Source organism: Lactuca sativa, chromosome 9 (genome assembly GCF_002870075.4).
Source record: "Lactuca sativa cultivar Salinas chromosome 9, Lsat_Salinas_v11, whole genome shotgun sequence".
NCBI lineage: Eukaryota > Viridiplantae > Streptophyta > Magnoliopsida > Asterales > Asteraceae > Lactuca > Lactuca sativa.
The window spans coordinates 66381194-66398015 of NC_056631.2; the positions used below are offsets into that span (position 1 = coordinate 66381194).

The 16822-nt window shown below is 35.4% G+C and overlaps 1 protein-coding gene and 1 long non-coding RNA gene across 3 annotated transcripts; one reads left to right on the forward strand and one right to left on the reverse strand.

Moving 5' to 3' along the window:
• Window positions 1–5387: 5387 nt before the first annotated feature.
• On the reverse strand, window positions 5388–13565 carry LOC111920421 (uncharacterized). 2 transcript variants are annotated; one of them, XR_008227293.1, is made up of 4 exons: window positions 13276–13562; window positions 11988–13131; window positions 7789–7863; window positions 5388–5519 (listed from the first exon to the last, which is right to left on the reverse strand). It is a non-coding gene; the product is annotated as an uncharacterized LOC111920421 (long non-coding RNA). The 2 variants fall into 2 exon arrangements; XR_006186599.2 differs by having other exon boundaries at window positions 11988–13565.
• Window positions 7992–11416, forward strand: LOC111920420 (uncharacterized). The gene is made up of 11 exons (XM_023916004.3): window positions 7992–8350; window positions 8499–8679; window positions 8787–8869; window positions 8988–9088; window positions 9184–9279; window positions 9395–9448; window positions 9518–9666; window positions 9732–9849; window positions 9932–10019; window positions 10776–10993; window positions 11077–11416. The coding sequence occupies exons 1-10, from the start codon at window positions 8233–8235 to the stop codon at window positions 10952–10954; spliced, it is 1167 nt and encodes a 388-aa protein (XP_023771772.1). The 5' UTR covers window positions 7992–8232; the 3' UTR covers window positions 10955–10993; window positions 11077–11416.
• Window positions 13566–16822: the final 3257 nt, after the last annotated feature.

A 16822-nucleotide genomic window follows, 5' to 3' on the forward strand; every position in this document is an offset into this window, starting at 1 on the left:
CATTGCACACACCACAACGTTTAGCCTGGGATGATTCACTATGATATTTGGACATGTGATTTTGATACAATGTTTTGATATGATGTTTTGAGATACTATCATATATGTTTTATCAGATGTTTTGGGTTATCATGATATTATTTATAAATTAAAAATGAAATTTTTGGACCGTATTTTTAGGATGTTACATTTTTGGACCGAATTTGCTTTATACACAACCTGTAAGTACATCATAGCTTGAGTCCTTTTCAGCATACATATAAATTCATATTACAAGTGACCAAAGGGCTTGTAGCCCAGCGGTATCTGGTGTCGCCTTCCCTTTTTGAGGTCGAGGGTTCAAGTCTTGTCGTGGACATATGTGGATTTAAGGTGTAGTTTAGGAATATGTTAGATTGTCGTTTCAAAAAAAATGATCAAGTGACATTAAAATCACCAACAACTTCATATTCTCACATTTTCAAATAAGAAAATTAAAATTATTCAATATTATTATCAATCATTACAAGTTTACCTATGGTAACACTCAACATTTGGGGCCTCAATTTTATGTCCTTTATAATAGAATTTTGTTAGAGAATCAAATTAAAATACAAATAATTAATTAACAATAAATAATTAGATAAATTAAAAAATAAATAAAATAAGGGAATAATTTAAATAATACAATTTATTATAATTTTGATGAATTTAATAAATTTAGATATATTATTAAGAGTTTAGAATTTGAAAATTAGACGTTGACCTGACATATTAAGAAATAGCATGGTTATCCTTGATGACAACTAAACCATCGTGGGGACTAATTTATCAAAAAAAAAAAAGTTATTTAGAGGTTAACTTAGTAAATAGAATGGTTGGTCTAGATTTAGAGTTATATGGTGGCTAAATGTGGAAAATGTTAAATGGGGAGACTAAAAGTAATAAAAGTCCAAACTTTAGAACATAATCCTATTTCCTTATCTCTTTTCACTCTGAAAACGATCTATAGACTTAGATATTAGGAAAGTGAAATTTTTGAAGACTTGGTGAGGGTTTAAGTTCACTTGGAGTATTTGACACTTTGTAAGCTTAATTCCACTTTGAGCTTGGAAATGACCAATAAAATGTTCTATATATCCCAGAAGTAAACTAAGTGTTTATAAGTGCAAATGTTAGTTTATTTTTAATGATTTTTGTAACACCTTAATTTTTAATTTTTTAGACCAAAATTTTCATTTTTAAAACTTTCAAAAACATAGTTTCTCAACCAAATATCAAGTACAAGTCATCGCAAAACCACAAGTATCATAGTTATCAGAGTACATAAAAGATCATGTCCCAGTAGTAAGTTCCCAGTGCATGTGTACAATCAGACATTCGCTTTCCTGTGGTCCTGCGAAGTACCTGTCACATATAAATCAACAACTGTAAACACAAAGCTTAGTGAGTTCCCCAAGATACGACATATAACACAGCATATGTAAACATTTATGAGTTATCTGCAACTCTGGGACTATCGGTAGTCCCGGTGAGCTAACAACACGCTTGTAGGGTTATCCACAACCCCCAGTTGGCTATTAGCAGCCCTAGTCATAAACAATTATCATATCATCACATAACATAACATAACATAACAGCTAGCCTACCATACATGTAAGGGTAAGTGAGGAGACTCACCTGACGCTGATGACACAAAAACCTAGCACCCGAACTGCCGGATCTAGACTCCGCCTAGTTAAAAAAATAATTAACCTTAATTAAAAATGAAGGTTCCAAAACCACTCATGAGTCCAAAGTCCTCACCTAAATTTACTAAGGGCAAAAGGACCATTTTGCCCTTCCCTTGGTCCCAAAATCCCAAACTTTGACCAAAGGTCAAAGTCAACAAAAGTCAACACCCAACGAGTATGTTGGGCGTATGTAACAGCCCGGAATTTCAAATATTGATATAACTATGATTTTGGGGGTGTTTTAAGAGGGGACTCGGCGAGTTGGAGCCTAGACTCGCCGAGTAGGATCGCAGACTTGGTCGCGGGTTCGCGACTGGACTCGACGAGTCCGATATGGACTCGGCGAGTCGACGCTGTTTAGCGAAAACCCTAACCGTTCAGGGTTGGGACGTATAAGAGGCACTTATTGGCCGTCATTGTTCATTTTGGCCTTCTGAGAAGAACCCTAAATCGATTGGGTGCATCTGGAGCAAAGTTTAAGGGCCATTGTTGATCTTGGAAGGGTTGTGGTGCAAGGAAGAGAAGGGCTTGGCTAAAGGAACAGCAAGGGAGTCACGTTCTGAGGATTTGGGGACACAGAGGGCACATTATTCAGGTAAGAATTCGAATTATGCTCTGCTATGTTGATGTGTCATGGAATTAGGGTTTATGGAACCCCTTTGTGATTAGATTAAGTGTTACCCTAGTCCCCCAAACGACTATAACCCTGTATTAGGACCTTAGAGGTCCAGAAGGTCCCATGCTTGTGTATTTCGGGACAATACTTACCTCAGGAAGCAGTTTGATCGACTGCATGGCATGGACTCGACGAGTCTGATGAACAGACTCGGCGAGTAGCTTGAAGAATATCTGGGACTCGTCGAGTTGTTCGTCAGACTCGGCGAGTTGAGTCGGGGTGGCCCCACGATTCTTCCAGGAGGAACTCGTCGAGTAAAAAGGGGATACTCGACGTGTAGAAAGGGTGTCTTAAGGAATCGGTGAGTTAAGGGCGAGTAGACTCAGAGTCGTTGAACTCGGCGAGTCTTAGGGTGACTTGGCGAGTTAGGTCGCGGGTTAAGCGAAGTTCTGAGTATGGGGACTCGGCGAGTCATAGGGTTGACTCGGCGAGTAGGGTCAGTCAGGGGTTGATTTTGACCTTGTCTTTGACCAAGGATTGACCAGTGGTTCCAGGGGTATTTTGGTAATTGTTGTTTATTGTTTGAGTTCAGTGCATTGGTGGCTGTCCAGAGGTGGAGATCGTATCAGTGATCGGAGCAGCTTGAGCTATCTGTTCAGTCGGCAGTTTCGAGGTGAGTTATCCTCACTATATCGTTCGGGTTTATGGCACCAAGGCCGACCCTTTTTATCGGATGGAAATCCGGGTAGTTGTCATTATATGTTACAGGCCGGAAGGCGTTACTATGTTGACAGGAAGGTCACGGCCTGGAAAGGCGTATGTATGCATTTAGTATGTTGACTTATTCATAGGGTAATGTTATGCTAGTGACCGGCCAGAACGGTATCTTGTTTAGAGTAATGCTATGGTATGTGATCTGTTGATCGATTGTTGTCTATGAACTGCTATATGATTATTTGTTATGTTATGTATGCATTGTATGCTTATGGGCCGGAAGGCAATATGTTATGGGCCGGAAGGCGATTATGTTGTGTTGAGGACCGGAAGGTCAGGGCCTGGAAAGGCGTATATGTGGTTGGTATTCTGGGGGTATCTCACTAAGCTTTCGGGCTTACAGTTGTGGTTTTATGTTTCAGGTTCTCAAGAGTCTGTGGCAAGGCAAAGGCGTGATCGTATTGTTCCTCGCGTTGGTGTTTTATGATATGAACCTGGGAAAATACTCTGTTTAATAATGTATTGAAAACCTTTTTGTAACAATGATAAAAATGGGTGATTTTGAAAAGTTTTAATTGTTTTGAAATTCAGGATGTTACAGCGTACAGAGCCTAACGGCGTACAACTGACCAAGCACACGATGGGGATGAAATCCAGCTACGCTGCGCGTAGCTAGGAGTACGTCGTGCGTACTCCTCAAACTTCCATTTCCATTCTTTTGTTGTCTTATTCCGTTAAGACAACCATTCCAACGACAAATCTGACTTATTTAGAATCTCTTAATCCATAACGTTGTGGGCTTTAAGCATTTGCATGGCTATGAGAGGCTAAAACATCATTTCATACATTCCAAGCCACTTTACTCATGTATGAGTCAAAAGGGAAGATCAAGCAATCATTTTTATCCATCTAGATGCCTTAAGATGCATGAAAGGACAATTTAAACTCTCCGGAGATTCCCAAACTCAAAAAGATCCAAACTTGGGGACTTTAGCTTCTTAAACTAAATAGATCTAGAAGAACACTAGCCAAGGTATAAGTTTTATACCTGAAAATGATGCACAAAGGTGGGAAGTTTCTAGACCTCTAAGCTTGCTAGCATCTTCTTCTTCTTCTTCTCTAACCTCCTTCTTCAACTACAAGGGCCAAGAACACTCAAAACTTTGCAAAAACACCCATACAAGCCAAACACATGAGATTAGGATTTATGAGAGGGTTGGAGACTGATAAGGGTGGCTAAAAATGAGGCCATAATGTTCTACATATAGGGTTAAATGAAATTTTAGGGTTTTGCATCTAAGCCTAGTACGCCCAGTGTACTGGGTGGCCTCCGTGATTATGCATGGTGCATGAGTACGCTGCACGTACTTATGCGTACACCCCGTGTACTATCTTGCCAACTTTTCTCTTTTAGTGACTAATTTGACATTTTAGGGAAAGGTTCAAGAATGATAAACACACCTTATTTCGGTTTGTTATAATTTTATATTCTTGTGTGAGGTTTTCTATGATATAAGTATATTATATGTATGATTGTGTACCTTAAAGAGACATTTTTGAAATGAATTTCCTTCTTATGGAATTAACTTTGAAGTGTTGCACATGCTTTCTTTGTAAACTTGTGTAGTCACTTAGGACACATAAAATTGTGAGATAATTTGGACTTAGGTACCCTATTAATGTGTTAAGGTATTTTGGTGATGTGATTGTATTCTTGACATGTATCACTTTCACGATTAGGCTATCCACCCATTGTATGGTAATTGTGTGATAGATCATTTGTACCCAGTTTGATGGGGATGTGTACCTATTGTGAGGAGGTGCAGTAATTAGGGATGTGTATCCACTTAGCTATATTTTGAGATGTTGTACTCAACCTAGATATATTTATTAGTGAGGTGTTAGACTATGAGAGTGACTCAGTTTGAATTTAGAAGCATTTGTATTGCATTGCCTTTTGATATTAATGCTATTCTTGATGATTTATTTTCCAAACGACGCAATATTTATATACAATCTTTCCCAACTAATGAGTTATATTATTCTTTGATGTTTTAAAACTATTTTTGGAGACTTGACTTTGTTATTGGATTATCCAACACCCTTTTGAGTTGACCTCAATATTACTCGTTAGGATTTCCAAGCCTAACACTTGTATTTTGACATGTCTTAAGTGTGATATTCCCAATTTCACTGCCAAATAAAATTTTTTCTTTATGTTTATTTTAAGCAGAGTAACATTTTGTAGAAAATAATAACACAGAATTTGTCCCAAAACATTTTCTTTAAATATAAATTATAGTCAAAATATTTTTAAGAAACATTTTAATATTAAAAACCTCGGATGTCAAAGATGATACATAAACATAAGCATAAACTAGTTATTACAGGCCTTACAACTATTTATTATACTAATGACCTTAAACTCCTTAAATCTCTCGACATAGATCATTATCCTTGCATCTTCGTACCTCTACCTGTGATACAAATAAACTGAATGGGTTAGACTTGGGAGTCTGGTGAGCACAAAGAATTTTCAACCCACAATAATATAATTAAAATATTTTAAATATATATTTCACACCAAATAATTAACCCGATTTATCATTCCCGTTATTCTTACTCTCTGATCATAATATGATGATCTCAAGTGAACTGTCCTAAGGATCACTATAAGTAACGAGTAAAAAATATTGCTTCGGGGGTTCCGTAACAATATATGTCAATAAGACAACTATGGGGCAGATAAAGTACACCTAATGAACGTATAATTCATTAACACCTACAAGTTGCGAGTCTATCAGTGTTCCACTGTACTGTTTAGAAGAATCTTTGATCTTCATCTATACTTTGTTAGATAACTAGTCACCCTCGGTATAATTGTATCTTAATAGTCACGACCTCACCTTTATTATTTCACATTTCTCAACCATTTTCTACCCAACAATAATTTAAGTATGATAAAATAAATAAATCAGTACTTTTAATAAAACATGATTTAAACCAAGTAAAATCATATATAACACAAGTATTGTAAATAAAAAAAATAAGTGCATATAACATTTGAGCAATTAAATACTCTATATCTATATGTAAGATAAAAGTAGCTATGCACTCACCTATTAAAGGTGGATGACTTTTAGTTAAGTTTGCACTCCAAATACGCTTCAACCTTTTCTTTTAAAAAGAACCTAGATATAAATAAAAAGAAAGAACCTAGATATAAATATAACTATGTTTAATCATCGTTTATATTATTCACGACTATCATTATAGTTTCTTAGATTTATCAATAATCCCAAATGAAACATGGAGTTATAGCTGATAAGTATAACGACTGGTACTACTGATAAATCTTATTTATAAGTTCATAATAACGATTATAAACATATATCTAAGTTATACTTGAAGCATATAAAGCATAACTCAACTTATAGGTTGTTTAGCGGATAACCGGGTAGAGCTTCAAAACCGAAAACTCTATTTCATCGGGCTCTCTGGCGCTCCATAACTTCGCTACTAATGTCTAAGAATTGCTAGAATAGAGCCTCGAGAAGTGAGAAGAATGTGGGAGAGTTTATGGAGAAGTGAGCACCTAAACATGCATGCAATCATTTCTTTGTATAGGCATTTTAATAGGCGCGCCGCGTCCTATGCCACGTGTCGTGATCTTGTGCATTTCCGTAGAGGGCAAGGGTTGTCTAAGATGCTGACACATGTCATCCTCTACTGGTGCCACGTGTCGGCTCCCGGTTTGCTAATTTTTAATATTTTTCTAAAATTGATAACTTTCACATACAAACTCCGTTTTTGATGACTTTTATATCCACGAATAGGTATCAAAGAGTACTGCAACTTTCATTTAAATTTTGTCGGCTGATTTTAATTATATTTTTCTTGATTCGGTTCGAGGAGGCTCGTATTGTAAATAACGCTGTGAAATTCATAATTTCTTCATACGAACTCCGTGTTCGACGTTCTTTTTATCCGCGTGCAGCTATTTCCATGTACTACAACTTTCATTTAGATTGTTTTGGCTAATAATCAACCGATTTTCATTTCGATTTGTATCGCACACTATTGTAGTGTGTCGCACTTGAAACTGCAAAAAACATAACTTTTCATATGAAGTTAGATTTTGTCGTTCTTTATGTCGACGTGTAGGTATTGACGAGTACTTCGACTTTCGTTTAGATCATTTATCCTAATAACGGTTTCATTTTAAATATGTATTTGAGTCCTATTTATTAAGTTTTAACATAGGTTTTTCTACAAATTTATATTCACATAATATTTGTTCAGTTTCCCCACAACATAATATAAACACACACACACACACACACACATATATATATATATATATATTCAAATAATTCTTTTTTATTTATTCATAAATGATTACAATCGTCAGTCGACCGACATAAATACAAATCTTTATAATTAATGACTACCGTGAAACGCAGACGTTACATTTAGTTTGAAAATTTTAGTGAAGACCAAAGACAAATTTACATCTTTGATATTTAGATGACTTGGTAAAATTTAGATTTTAAATAATTGTTAATTGTTTTTTTAAAAATTATTGCCTCTTGAGCTTTTCATCTGCAAAATTCGATTTTAAAACGATCTTATTCTTAGCAAATTATTCAAATCTGAATTTAAATGACCATTTAACATAACCTTTATATAAACGATATCTCATCTCATATAAAACAAAACAATGTTTGTAGATTGATCTATTTTTACCATTCACACATTGATGATTTGAGATTATTTTTCCCCATCAAAATTGCGGAACCTCAATCATCATTATGAATCATCCTGTAAAGTTAACATAAATATTGGTTATTTTTCAGTAAAATGTTCCAAAAGTCAGCTTCACTAATTAAGTCAATAAGTGTTCGCGGAAGAATAATGTTGCAATAAGAGAGAGGATCATTAAGCATAGTTGATAATATGAATTCGGTGTTGTATAGTAGTGTGAATTCATATTGTTAAATACAGTAATACTGTATAACCTGAAATACAATTTCTACAACCACAAATTTACATCAAATAAAATAAATTTCATATTATTTCTCCAAAAAATACTAATTTTAGAAGCGGCTCAAGACACACACACCTCTATCTCTCTCTCACACACACAGAGATAGCAAGATTAGCGATTCTGAAAATTCCGGCTAACAAACGATGCCGCTGTGCGACGTCGGACAATACCAGAGTGGCGACGATGCAATTATCAACCGTGGTATAAAGATCTTTTACAGAACCTACGGCGGTGGCCCCGTCAAAGTTCTAATGATCATAGGTACTCCCGATAACTCTCTCTTTATCTTTCTTCCCTAAATATAATCCAACTGAATTCTTAACGATCATAGGCATTTTCGAACTCTGTTTATCTCTTTTCCCTGATTATAATCTCATTTCATCATCAAATTGACTTTTTTTTTTGTCAGGATTAGCTGCGACCCATAATTCCTGGAACCCGCAAATCCAGGGCCTCGTCGGAAGCGTAAAACCCAACGACGAAGACGATGATCGGAGTTCCAATGAGACAGGTGCAGGTATTGAGGTGTGTGCCATTGACAATCGGGGAGTAGGTCGTAGCTCTATACCAACTAAAAGATCAGAATATACGTAAGGATATCAAATTTCGGATCATCTTTTTGGGTTTATATATTGTGATTTTAGGTTTGATTTTGTTTCATTGAAGCATAAATAAATGAGTTAAATGTTGGGTGCAGAACAAGTATAATGGCTAAAGATGCGATAGCAGTAATGGACCATTTGGGTTGGAAGAAAGCTCATGTATTTGGCCACTCAATGGGTGAGTCTGAGTCAACTCAACTATGTTGTTTATGAAATTCATTTAGAAAGTACATTCATTGCCTATTTGAAGGAATTTGAATCTTGAAAATCTAAGATTGTGTTTGTGTTGTGTGGAGGTGGTATGATTGCTTCAAAACTGGCTGCTCTATTTCCAGATAGAATTCAGTCTTTGGCCTTACTTAATGTAACTGGTGGAGGCTATCAATGTCTTCCCAAGGTACTAAACTACAACAAATTATCTTTCATCTAAACTTACATTCAGCTTAATGAGTTTTTAATTTTCCTTTCTAAAATTTATTTTCATTTCTGCAGCTTGATCGCCAAACATTTTCCATTGCTATTCGTTTTTTGATGGCAAAAACTCCAGCACAGAGAGCAGCGGTGGATCTCGACACTCACTATACACAGGTCAAACTCAAAAGTCAAACCATCTACCTTTTCCTTATTAAGGGAAGGGGTATTTTAGACTTTTCACAACTTGTCTGATTTTCAAAAGAAGACATGTTTCTACTGAATTGTGCAGGAATATCTTGGAGAATATGTTGGACGTGAAACAAGAAGAGCAGTACTATATCAAGTAAGAATTTAATTTAATTATTATCTACTTTTTTTACAAATTCTGTTTATTTATGAAATATTTTTCCAGGAATATGTTAAAGCAATTTCAGCGAGTGGGATGCAATCCAATCATGGATTTGATGGTCAGATTAATGCTTGTTGGACACACAAATTATCACAAACAGATCTAGAAATCATCCGAAAACAAGGTTTTTTAATATCAGTCATTCATGGCAGGTATATATACATATCTTTGTGTTAGTTTAGACTTTAGAAACTGATGATTCCTTAAATTTCTGTAGATCTGATGTTATTGCTCAAGTATCTCATGCAAAAAGACTCGCACAAAAACTATATCCACTTGCAAAGATGGTTGAACTTCATGGAGGTCATCTTGTGAGTCATGAGAGGACCAAAGAGGTACATACATACATAACATACATAACATACATAACATACATACAGTGTTTTACTGATATGTGTGCAAACATTGTAAATTTAGGTGAATGAAGCTTTACTTGAATTGATAAGGGCATCAGAGAGCAATATAAGTCCACATGATTGGACAAATTTGTCTGGGAAGAGCACTAGTAAGATTGGTCAAGTAGAAATAAGAATCCAGTTTTCAATTTGGATTAAGATTATATTTGGGATGATGGAATGGAATCACAAAGGAATGGAATGAGAAAGGATTAAAACTGTGTTTCATTATCATGTTTGGTTGACTTGCAAGGAATGGAATATGAGTCATTTAAACATGTTTAATGTTTTATGTGTAAAACTAGAAAATCAAATGAAATTATATTGGTGAAGAAAGAAAAAGATATATTTTATAAGAATAAAGTTTAACCAGATAAAGATAATTAGCCAAATAAATTGCATAACAATATATTTCATGTCATTTGAAATTAGTCTATATGTATTTCAAACAGTCAAAATAAGTTTATTTATCACTTTAAAAGATTTGTTTGGCAAAGATAAAAAATTTAAACAAAATCATATACCATGATATCTTAAAATATAATTATAGTAAAAGAAACTTTTAGTCCTTTTCTGAAAATAACAATAAAAAATAATTGAAATTTTGGAAGTTTTTAAAAACATTTTTCTTATCAAAGATGATGCAAGTTGAAGTAATTTTGAGTTATAATATATCAAAATAAAACACCCCTACCCCATGGAATGAATTTCAGACAAGGCAAATGAATCACATTCCATGAAGAATGCTCTATTCCATTCCCTCTTTGCAGTAGAACTCATGGAACACAAATTATGACATTCATAACTGAAGCAAACAGAAATTGGCAATAATAAACCAATGTGTGTGTGTGTGTTTTTTTTCTCAGGTATCTGGTCAATGAGCTGGATTTCCTCTAGTGGATCTAAGTCAGAAGGAGGAATCACTGATGGAACTCTTAGAAGCATCATGCTATACATATTTAGCATCTTTGTTTTATTATTCGAGTACATAAGAAAAGTTCCTAGACGCATAAGGCCAGTCAGGGTAGGCACTGCTCTCACATGATGATGATGATGATGATGATGATGATGATGATGTTATGTGGTAAGCAATCAAATTCATTCTTTAATAAGTTTTGTGTATTTAACCTAATAATCTTAATCACTCAAAACCAAATTACCATGCAGGTAATTTACTAAACATATTGATGTAAGGCTCAACAAAGTGCAGAAAAGATGAATGATATAACTTTATAAGTTATAACAAATAGAAACATATACAAGAGGGAGTTTTGAGTTGCAATGGGATTCAACCCAAAAGCATATAATTTTCGAGTATTTTATATATAACCAAACTGCAATCCAGCTAGAGGGAGTCCTATGGATGCTATCACTCTTGCTTTTTCCTGATTATACTTAATGTTGTAAATTACTCTTGCTCATATTTTGAGTCAAATCACCAAATTCTTATACAATCCATAAAAACAAAACTGGATGATGTTTAATTAAAGCATGTTTTTACTCCTAACTGTGGCGCTTTTTCTGAGAATATGCAAACTTATTGTAAATGACATGTTTGAGAAAATTTAGGGTTTTAGTTTTACTCCCAAATATGGTGCATTTACTGTCGACGTGTATTTACCTATAGAAAGAACACCACGAATTGATGTTGTACGAACTTGTAAATGACAGCTTGAGAAAACCTGTCATCTACAATTCGTTTCTAGCTGTATGTGCTATATGTGTAGGGATTAATATGCACCTTCAAGTTCAATCGACTGTCTGGAGTTGAATTTGTTGATTCGATTCCAACATCAAACGACTTCAAACCATATGAGTTCTGAACTTGATCATTCAATTGCTATACTGCGTGAGGCCGATAGCAATTCACAAGAACCTAAATATCAATCGGACCACAACAACAAAACCTATGCTTTCCTAAAATTTGTGTTTTATAGATAGGTTCACGATAGCCAATATAATCGCAGTGTCACGTCATCAAAGAAAACAAAACAATCAACTACACACATACATAAACAAACACACAGAGAGAGAGAGAGAGAGAGAGAGAGAGAGAGAGAGAGAGAGAGAGATGTTACCCGTGTTGTTTGCTTAATATCGTGGGATTCTCCATGCTCACGATTGAGGAAGGTGGTTGACTGGTTGGGACTTAGGAACTTGGCTTGTGTAGTGAACATAAATTATTAAATTAAAAAGTTTAAGTAGCATGTGTGATAATATGCCATTCGGAAATGGAATATTCTACATTATATATGGCATTGCATGAAAGAAGATAATTTTGTTTTTAAAATATGAGACTTACAAGACTACAATATTATTTATCTAGGAGCTATTCATTAACAGGGTCGATTTAGACTATTCAAGTGTCCAGGACGACTCAAAAAAAAATCTTAGTCCTTAAAGTAACGAATTAAATTATATAAACTAAAGTTTTTTTAAAACGATGTTAAACTTTATAATAATAAACATAGAAAAATCATATTATTTTATACATAAAACAAGTATAATTCGAAAATTCAAAATTTTAACTCCATCAAGGAACAAATTGGGAAGCTAAATCCGCGCGACATTGGTTGGAGAGTTATCCACTTAACAATAGATCTACATTCGTGGGCATCAAATTTGGAGAAGAGATAAAGAGGTGATAAGCTTATTGTTACCGGTCCTAAAGACTTGGCAACCCTACTTGCAATATTTTTACCTCGACAAGTATAATATTTAGCTTATAAAAAATTATTTAGGATTGCTCCCTTTCTTTAGATTATATTAGTTAATAAAGAATCATTGAGGTAATTTTACTCTACCATAATATCTGTCTCAATTATAGCCATTCCTGAGAAAGAACTACAAAATGGGCACCACCACCGTTCTAGCAATAAAAAAAACTTGATCAAACTCACACTTTGTGAAACATGGAGCTTTATAGTTATCTCCCATGGATAACAAAATCAAAATGTATCTCATGTTCAAGTAATTTAGATTATGTTAAATTTACAAGGATTACCCTTTTTGTTAGAAACTGTGATGCCTATGTTTTTCTTCATTCTTTTTTTTTATTTGGATTATATGTAACTTTTGCAGATATGTCTATCACTATCACCTTCAACATTTCCATATGAAAGTTTGATAGCATCAAGTCTGTATCAAGGGTAATTTTGGAACATGAGGTAAGATCTTCTATTTTGTCACTTCCACATGGCTTCATGTTACCATTATTCGACGCTTCAAACAATCAATCCATGGATAATCTGTTAGACTAATAATCTGATTTCTAATAAACATTAAACCTAATCTTATAGACTGATAATATGATTTGGCAATTCTGATTCAAGGCTTGGAATAAAAAGAAAAGTAGAAACCTTTTACCTGAAAAGCGTTGTTGTGTTGCAAGCTGCTGAATCACTTACAGAGGTAGTCGACTGGTTGTGGGATTTTGGATATCGACTTCACTTCTGTCTTCTGGTGGTGCGTGGTTGACGAACGACAATTATTGAGCCTTCCTGTTTCTAATTGGGTAACTTGTATATAGTATTAAAAAAATTGGGCCCCATAAAAAGTGGGCCCTGTGCAATTGTCCTCCTAGCCCTTGTTCAAAGTCGGGCATGTTCATTAAAATGGCTACAAAGTTGTGCATTCAATTTTTTTTGGTCACGAGGGATATTCTCTCGTTATCTCTGATTTTGTACAAGTACAATGATAGGAAAGATGGAGCTTCTTGGAATGATAGGAGAAGAAAGTCATTAAAAATTATGGATTCTATGAGTTCAACCTCTTTTAATTTCTGTAATTGAAAACAAAAACAAATCAAGATCCCTTAGACTGCAATGTATGGGCAACGGGAAGGTGGATGTTATAACATCTAAACTTTGCCACTTCACATTCCAATATATTATAACATGAAGTGGGGATGGTGTTTCCATGTTTTAACATGGTGTTGTGAGAGAGAGAGAGAGAGAGAGAGAGAGCTCATGTTTCAATATGTTATCACACCAACATCTCTTAACATAACATCCCTTAACATGAAAGGGGTGATGTTCCCCATGTTATAACGGCGTTAAGAGGTATCGTCTCACCCATAACATTCTTTCTTGTTGCTCACACCGTATAGTCTTAAGTTTCGATCTTTTTCACAAATCTAGAAATCACAAAGAACATGAATAAAATTCTAGACCAGTTTTGCTTCTTGAAATCAAAACCCATATATGAACGGTTGTTCCTAGACTCCTCTTATTTCGTTGACGAACAAACAAAGGAACAAGCTGAGGGTTTGGGTTTCAAAAGAAAAAAGACTTTGCTAAAAAAATAGGTATTTCTTGAATTATTCAGAACTTAATGACTTCTATGAAAATAAAAATAGTTTGCTAAGTCTTCAACAGCTAACTTTCTTTCATAATAAAAACCAGTGTTGCAGATGTCGGCTTTGACGGCCGATTAATACAACCGATTACGATTAGAAGTCTTTGGCGAAAATTGGTTAATATTAGTCAAACTCGGGCTTGACGATCCTGGCGCTCATAAGCGGGAAAAATTAAAAATATTCAAATATTCAAATTTACAAAATATTAAATTTTCAAGTATTCAAATTTTCAAATATTATACAAAATATTTCATATTTCCCAATTTTCAAAATTTTAAATTTTCAAATACATATTTTCTTAGGATATATTAAGTTTTTAAAGAGTTTTATTAATAATTTATTGTCCCAGATTAATCTCATATTAATCCTCCGATAGGCCGATTAATGTATTAACCTCAGGCGACCGTCAAGGTTCAGCCGAATATTCTTTACAACCTTAATAAAAACTATTTAATAAATACAAGGTACTTCGTTAAGACTTTAACAACTTTTTTTTAACGACTTCTCTATAAAAGTAAAGGTAGTCTCTGAAATTTTCCACAAACTCAATTTTTTTTATAGAAAATTGATCTTGTGCATTTATGGAATATGGATCGATCTATACAAAATACACGGTCATTTTATGATACTTATCGAAGTGATGGTCATTTTCATACACGGGCCTTCCATATATGGTCATTTTAGTTTTGTTGAATGAAATGTTTTTATTAATCAAATATCAAGAACTTACAAAATAAAAAAAAATTGTAACATCCCAAACTTCAGAAGTATGATTTAGGGGCTTATGTGTAATTTTAGGAGCCTACTCGGCGAGTAGGTATACTTACTCGTCGTGTGAGAGCGGGTTTTGGCCACGTGTTAAGTGACCAATTCGCCGAGTCGACGGCTGGACTCGACGAGTTGGTGCTGGGAAGAGAAAACCCTAATCTTAGGGTTTGCACCCTATTTAAAGGACCTTAAGTCCTTACCTCAGCCCCCTCCCCCCGGTATCACCCTTTGACGTCCAGAAGTAGCCCTAACCGATCCAAACCACCATTTTGAGTGTGTGAAGGAGGGAAAGTGTGTTTTGAAGCATTTGCAAGAAGAAGGCTTGGAGTTTAAGAAGATTTGATCATAGAGGAGCTAGTGGATTCGATCTCTCTGCTAAGTGGCATCAGTCTGAAGGTAACAAGTTGTTACCTTGACCTTGTTCTTTCTAGATCTCTTCATGTTAAAGATTAGGGCTTTTATAGCATGGGTGATATTCATTTTCGGGTATGGGCTAGGATCTAAAGTTACAACTTCAGATCTAAGCTCATCTTAGACTCTAAAGCCATAAAGTCTCCAGCTTTAGCAAGCATGAACCCTCCATGTTGAGATAAACCCCATTGTAAGCTTGAGATTGACATTCTAAGCCTTTAGAGCCTTGCATGCACGTAAAGGTTGCAACGTTACGTGATAAATATGCCTTGGGAGCCTAGATCTACTGTTTGGAGCTTTGAAGCAGCTTAAAAATTATATGTATGAATGAAGGAGTGAAGGGACTCGGCGAGTGTCATGAACGGATCGGCGAGTCCGATGAAGATTGTCGTAGACTCGGCGAGTTGTATGAGCGACTCGGCGAGTTGTATGAGCGACTCGGCGAGTCCGATGAAGAATGCCTTGGGCTCGGCGAGTCAGACGAGTGACTCGGCAGGTTGGCAAGTTATGCAAGGAACTCGGCAAGTAGATTATGGTACTCGACGAGTTAAGGTCAACATGGATTGTTGACCTTGACAGTTGACTTTGACTTTGACTTTGACCAAGAGTTGACCGGTTGGCTTCTGAGGGTATTTTGGTAAATTGGGTATTTATAGCAAATGACATTGGTGAATATATGTGTTGGAGTTGGAGCTACATTTGGAGGAGTTTGACACTACCTTCCGAGCTACTTACGAGGTGAGTTATCCTCACTGTACTCAAGGGTTTAAGGCACCAAGGTCGACCCTTTAATTTGTATTTGGAATTAATATTGTTATGATATGTTAGATCGGTATTCTGGTAGATAGGATGGTTGTACGTTGGTATGATCTGTTAGATCAGTATCCTGGTAGATAGGATGGTTGTATGTTGGTATGATCTGTTAGGTCGGTATTCTGGTAGACAAGATGGTTATATGTTGGTATGGTATGATAGATCGATATCCTGGCAGAGAGGATGTGGTTATGCTTAGCGGCCTGTAGTTGGTCTGACTGTTTGTACACTGGTAGGAGATTACATGTTATGTGTGCACATGAGTGATTGGTAGTTGAGGGTATTCCATCCCAAGGATGATAGGAACCTAGTATGTTATCTCTATAGTCTGTTACATGATTATCTGATATAGGTACACATGTTTGATTTGTTGTGGGCATTCCAACCCGATGGTTGAAGGGCCTGGGGTATTCCAACCAGATGGTTGATTGGACCCATAGTATGTTGGCATTCCAACACGATGGTTGAGGGGCTTGAGGTATTCCAACCTGATGGTTGATTGGACTTATAGTATGTTGGCATTCCAACTCGATGGTTGAGGGGCCTGGGGTATTCCATCTTGAC

What these genes read in the sequence shown, in the direction of transcription:
- LOC111920420 (XM_023916004.3), top strand. Translation starts at nt 8,233, where the DNA reads ATGCCGCTGTGCGACGTCGGACAATACCAGAGTGGCGACGATGCAATT. An exon ending in GCTATCAATGTCTTCCCAAG is followed by an intron (nt 9,089 to 9,183) that starts GTACTAAACTAC and finishes TCATTTCTGCAG; the next exon opens with CTTGATCGCCAAACATTTTC. An exon ending in GAAGAGCAGTACTATATCAA is followed by an intron (nt 9,449 to 9,517) that starts GTAAGAATTTAA and finishes ATATTTTTCCAG; the next exon opens with GAATATGTTAAAGCAATTTC.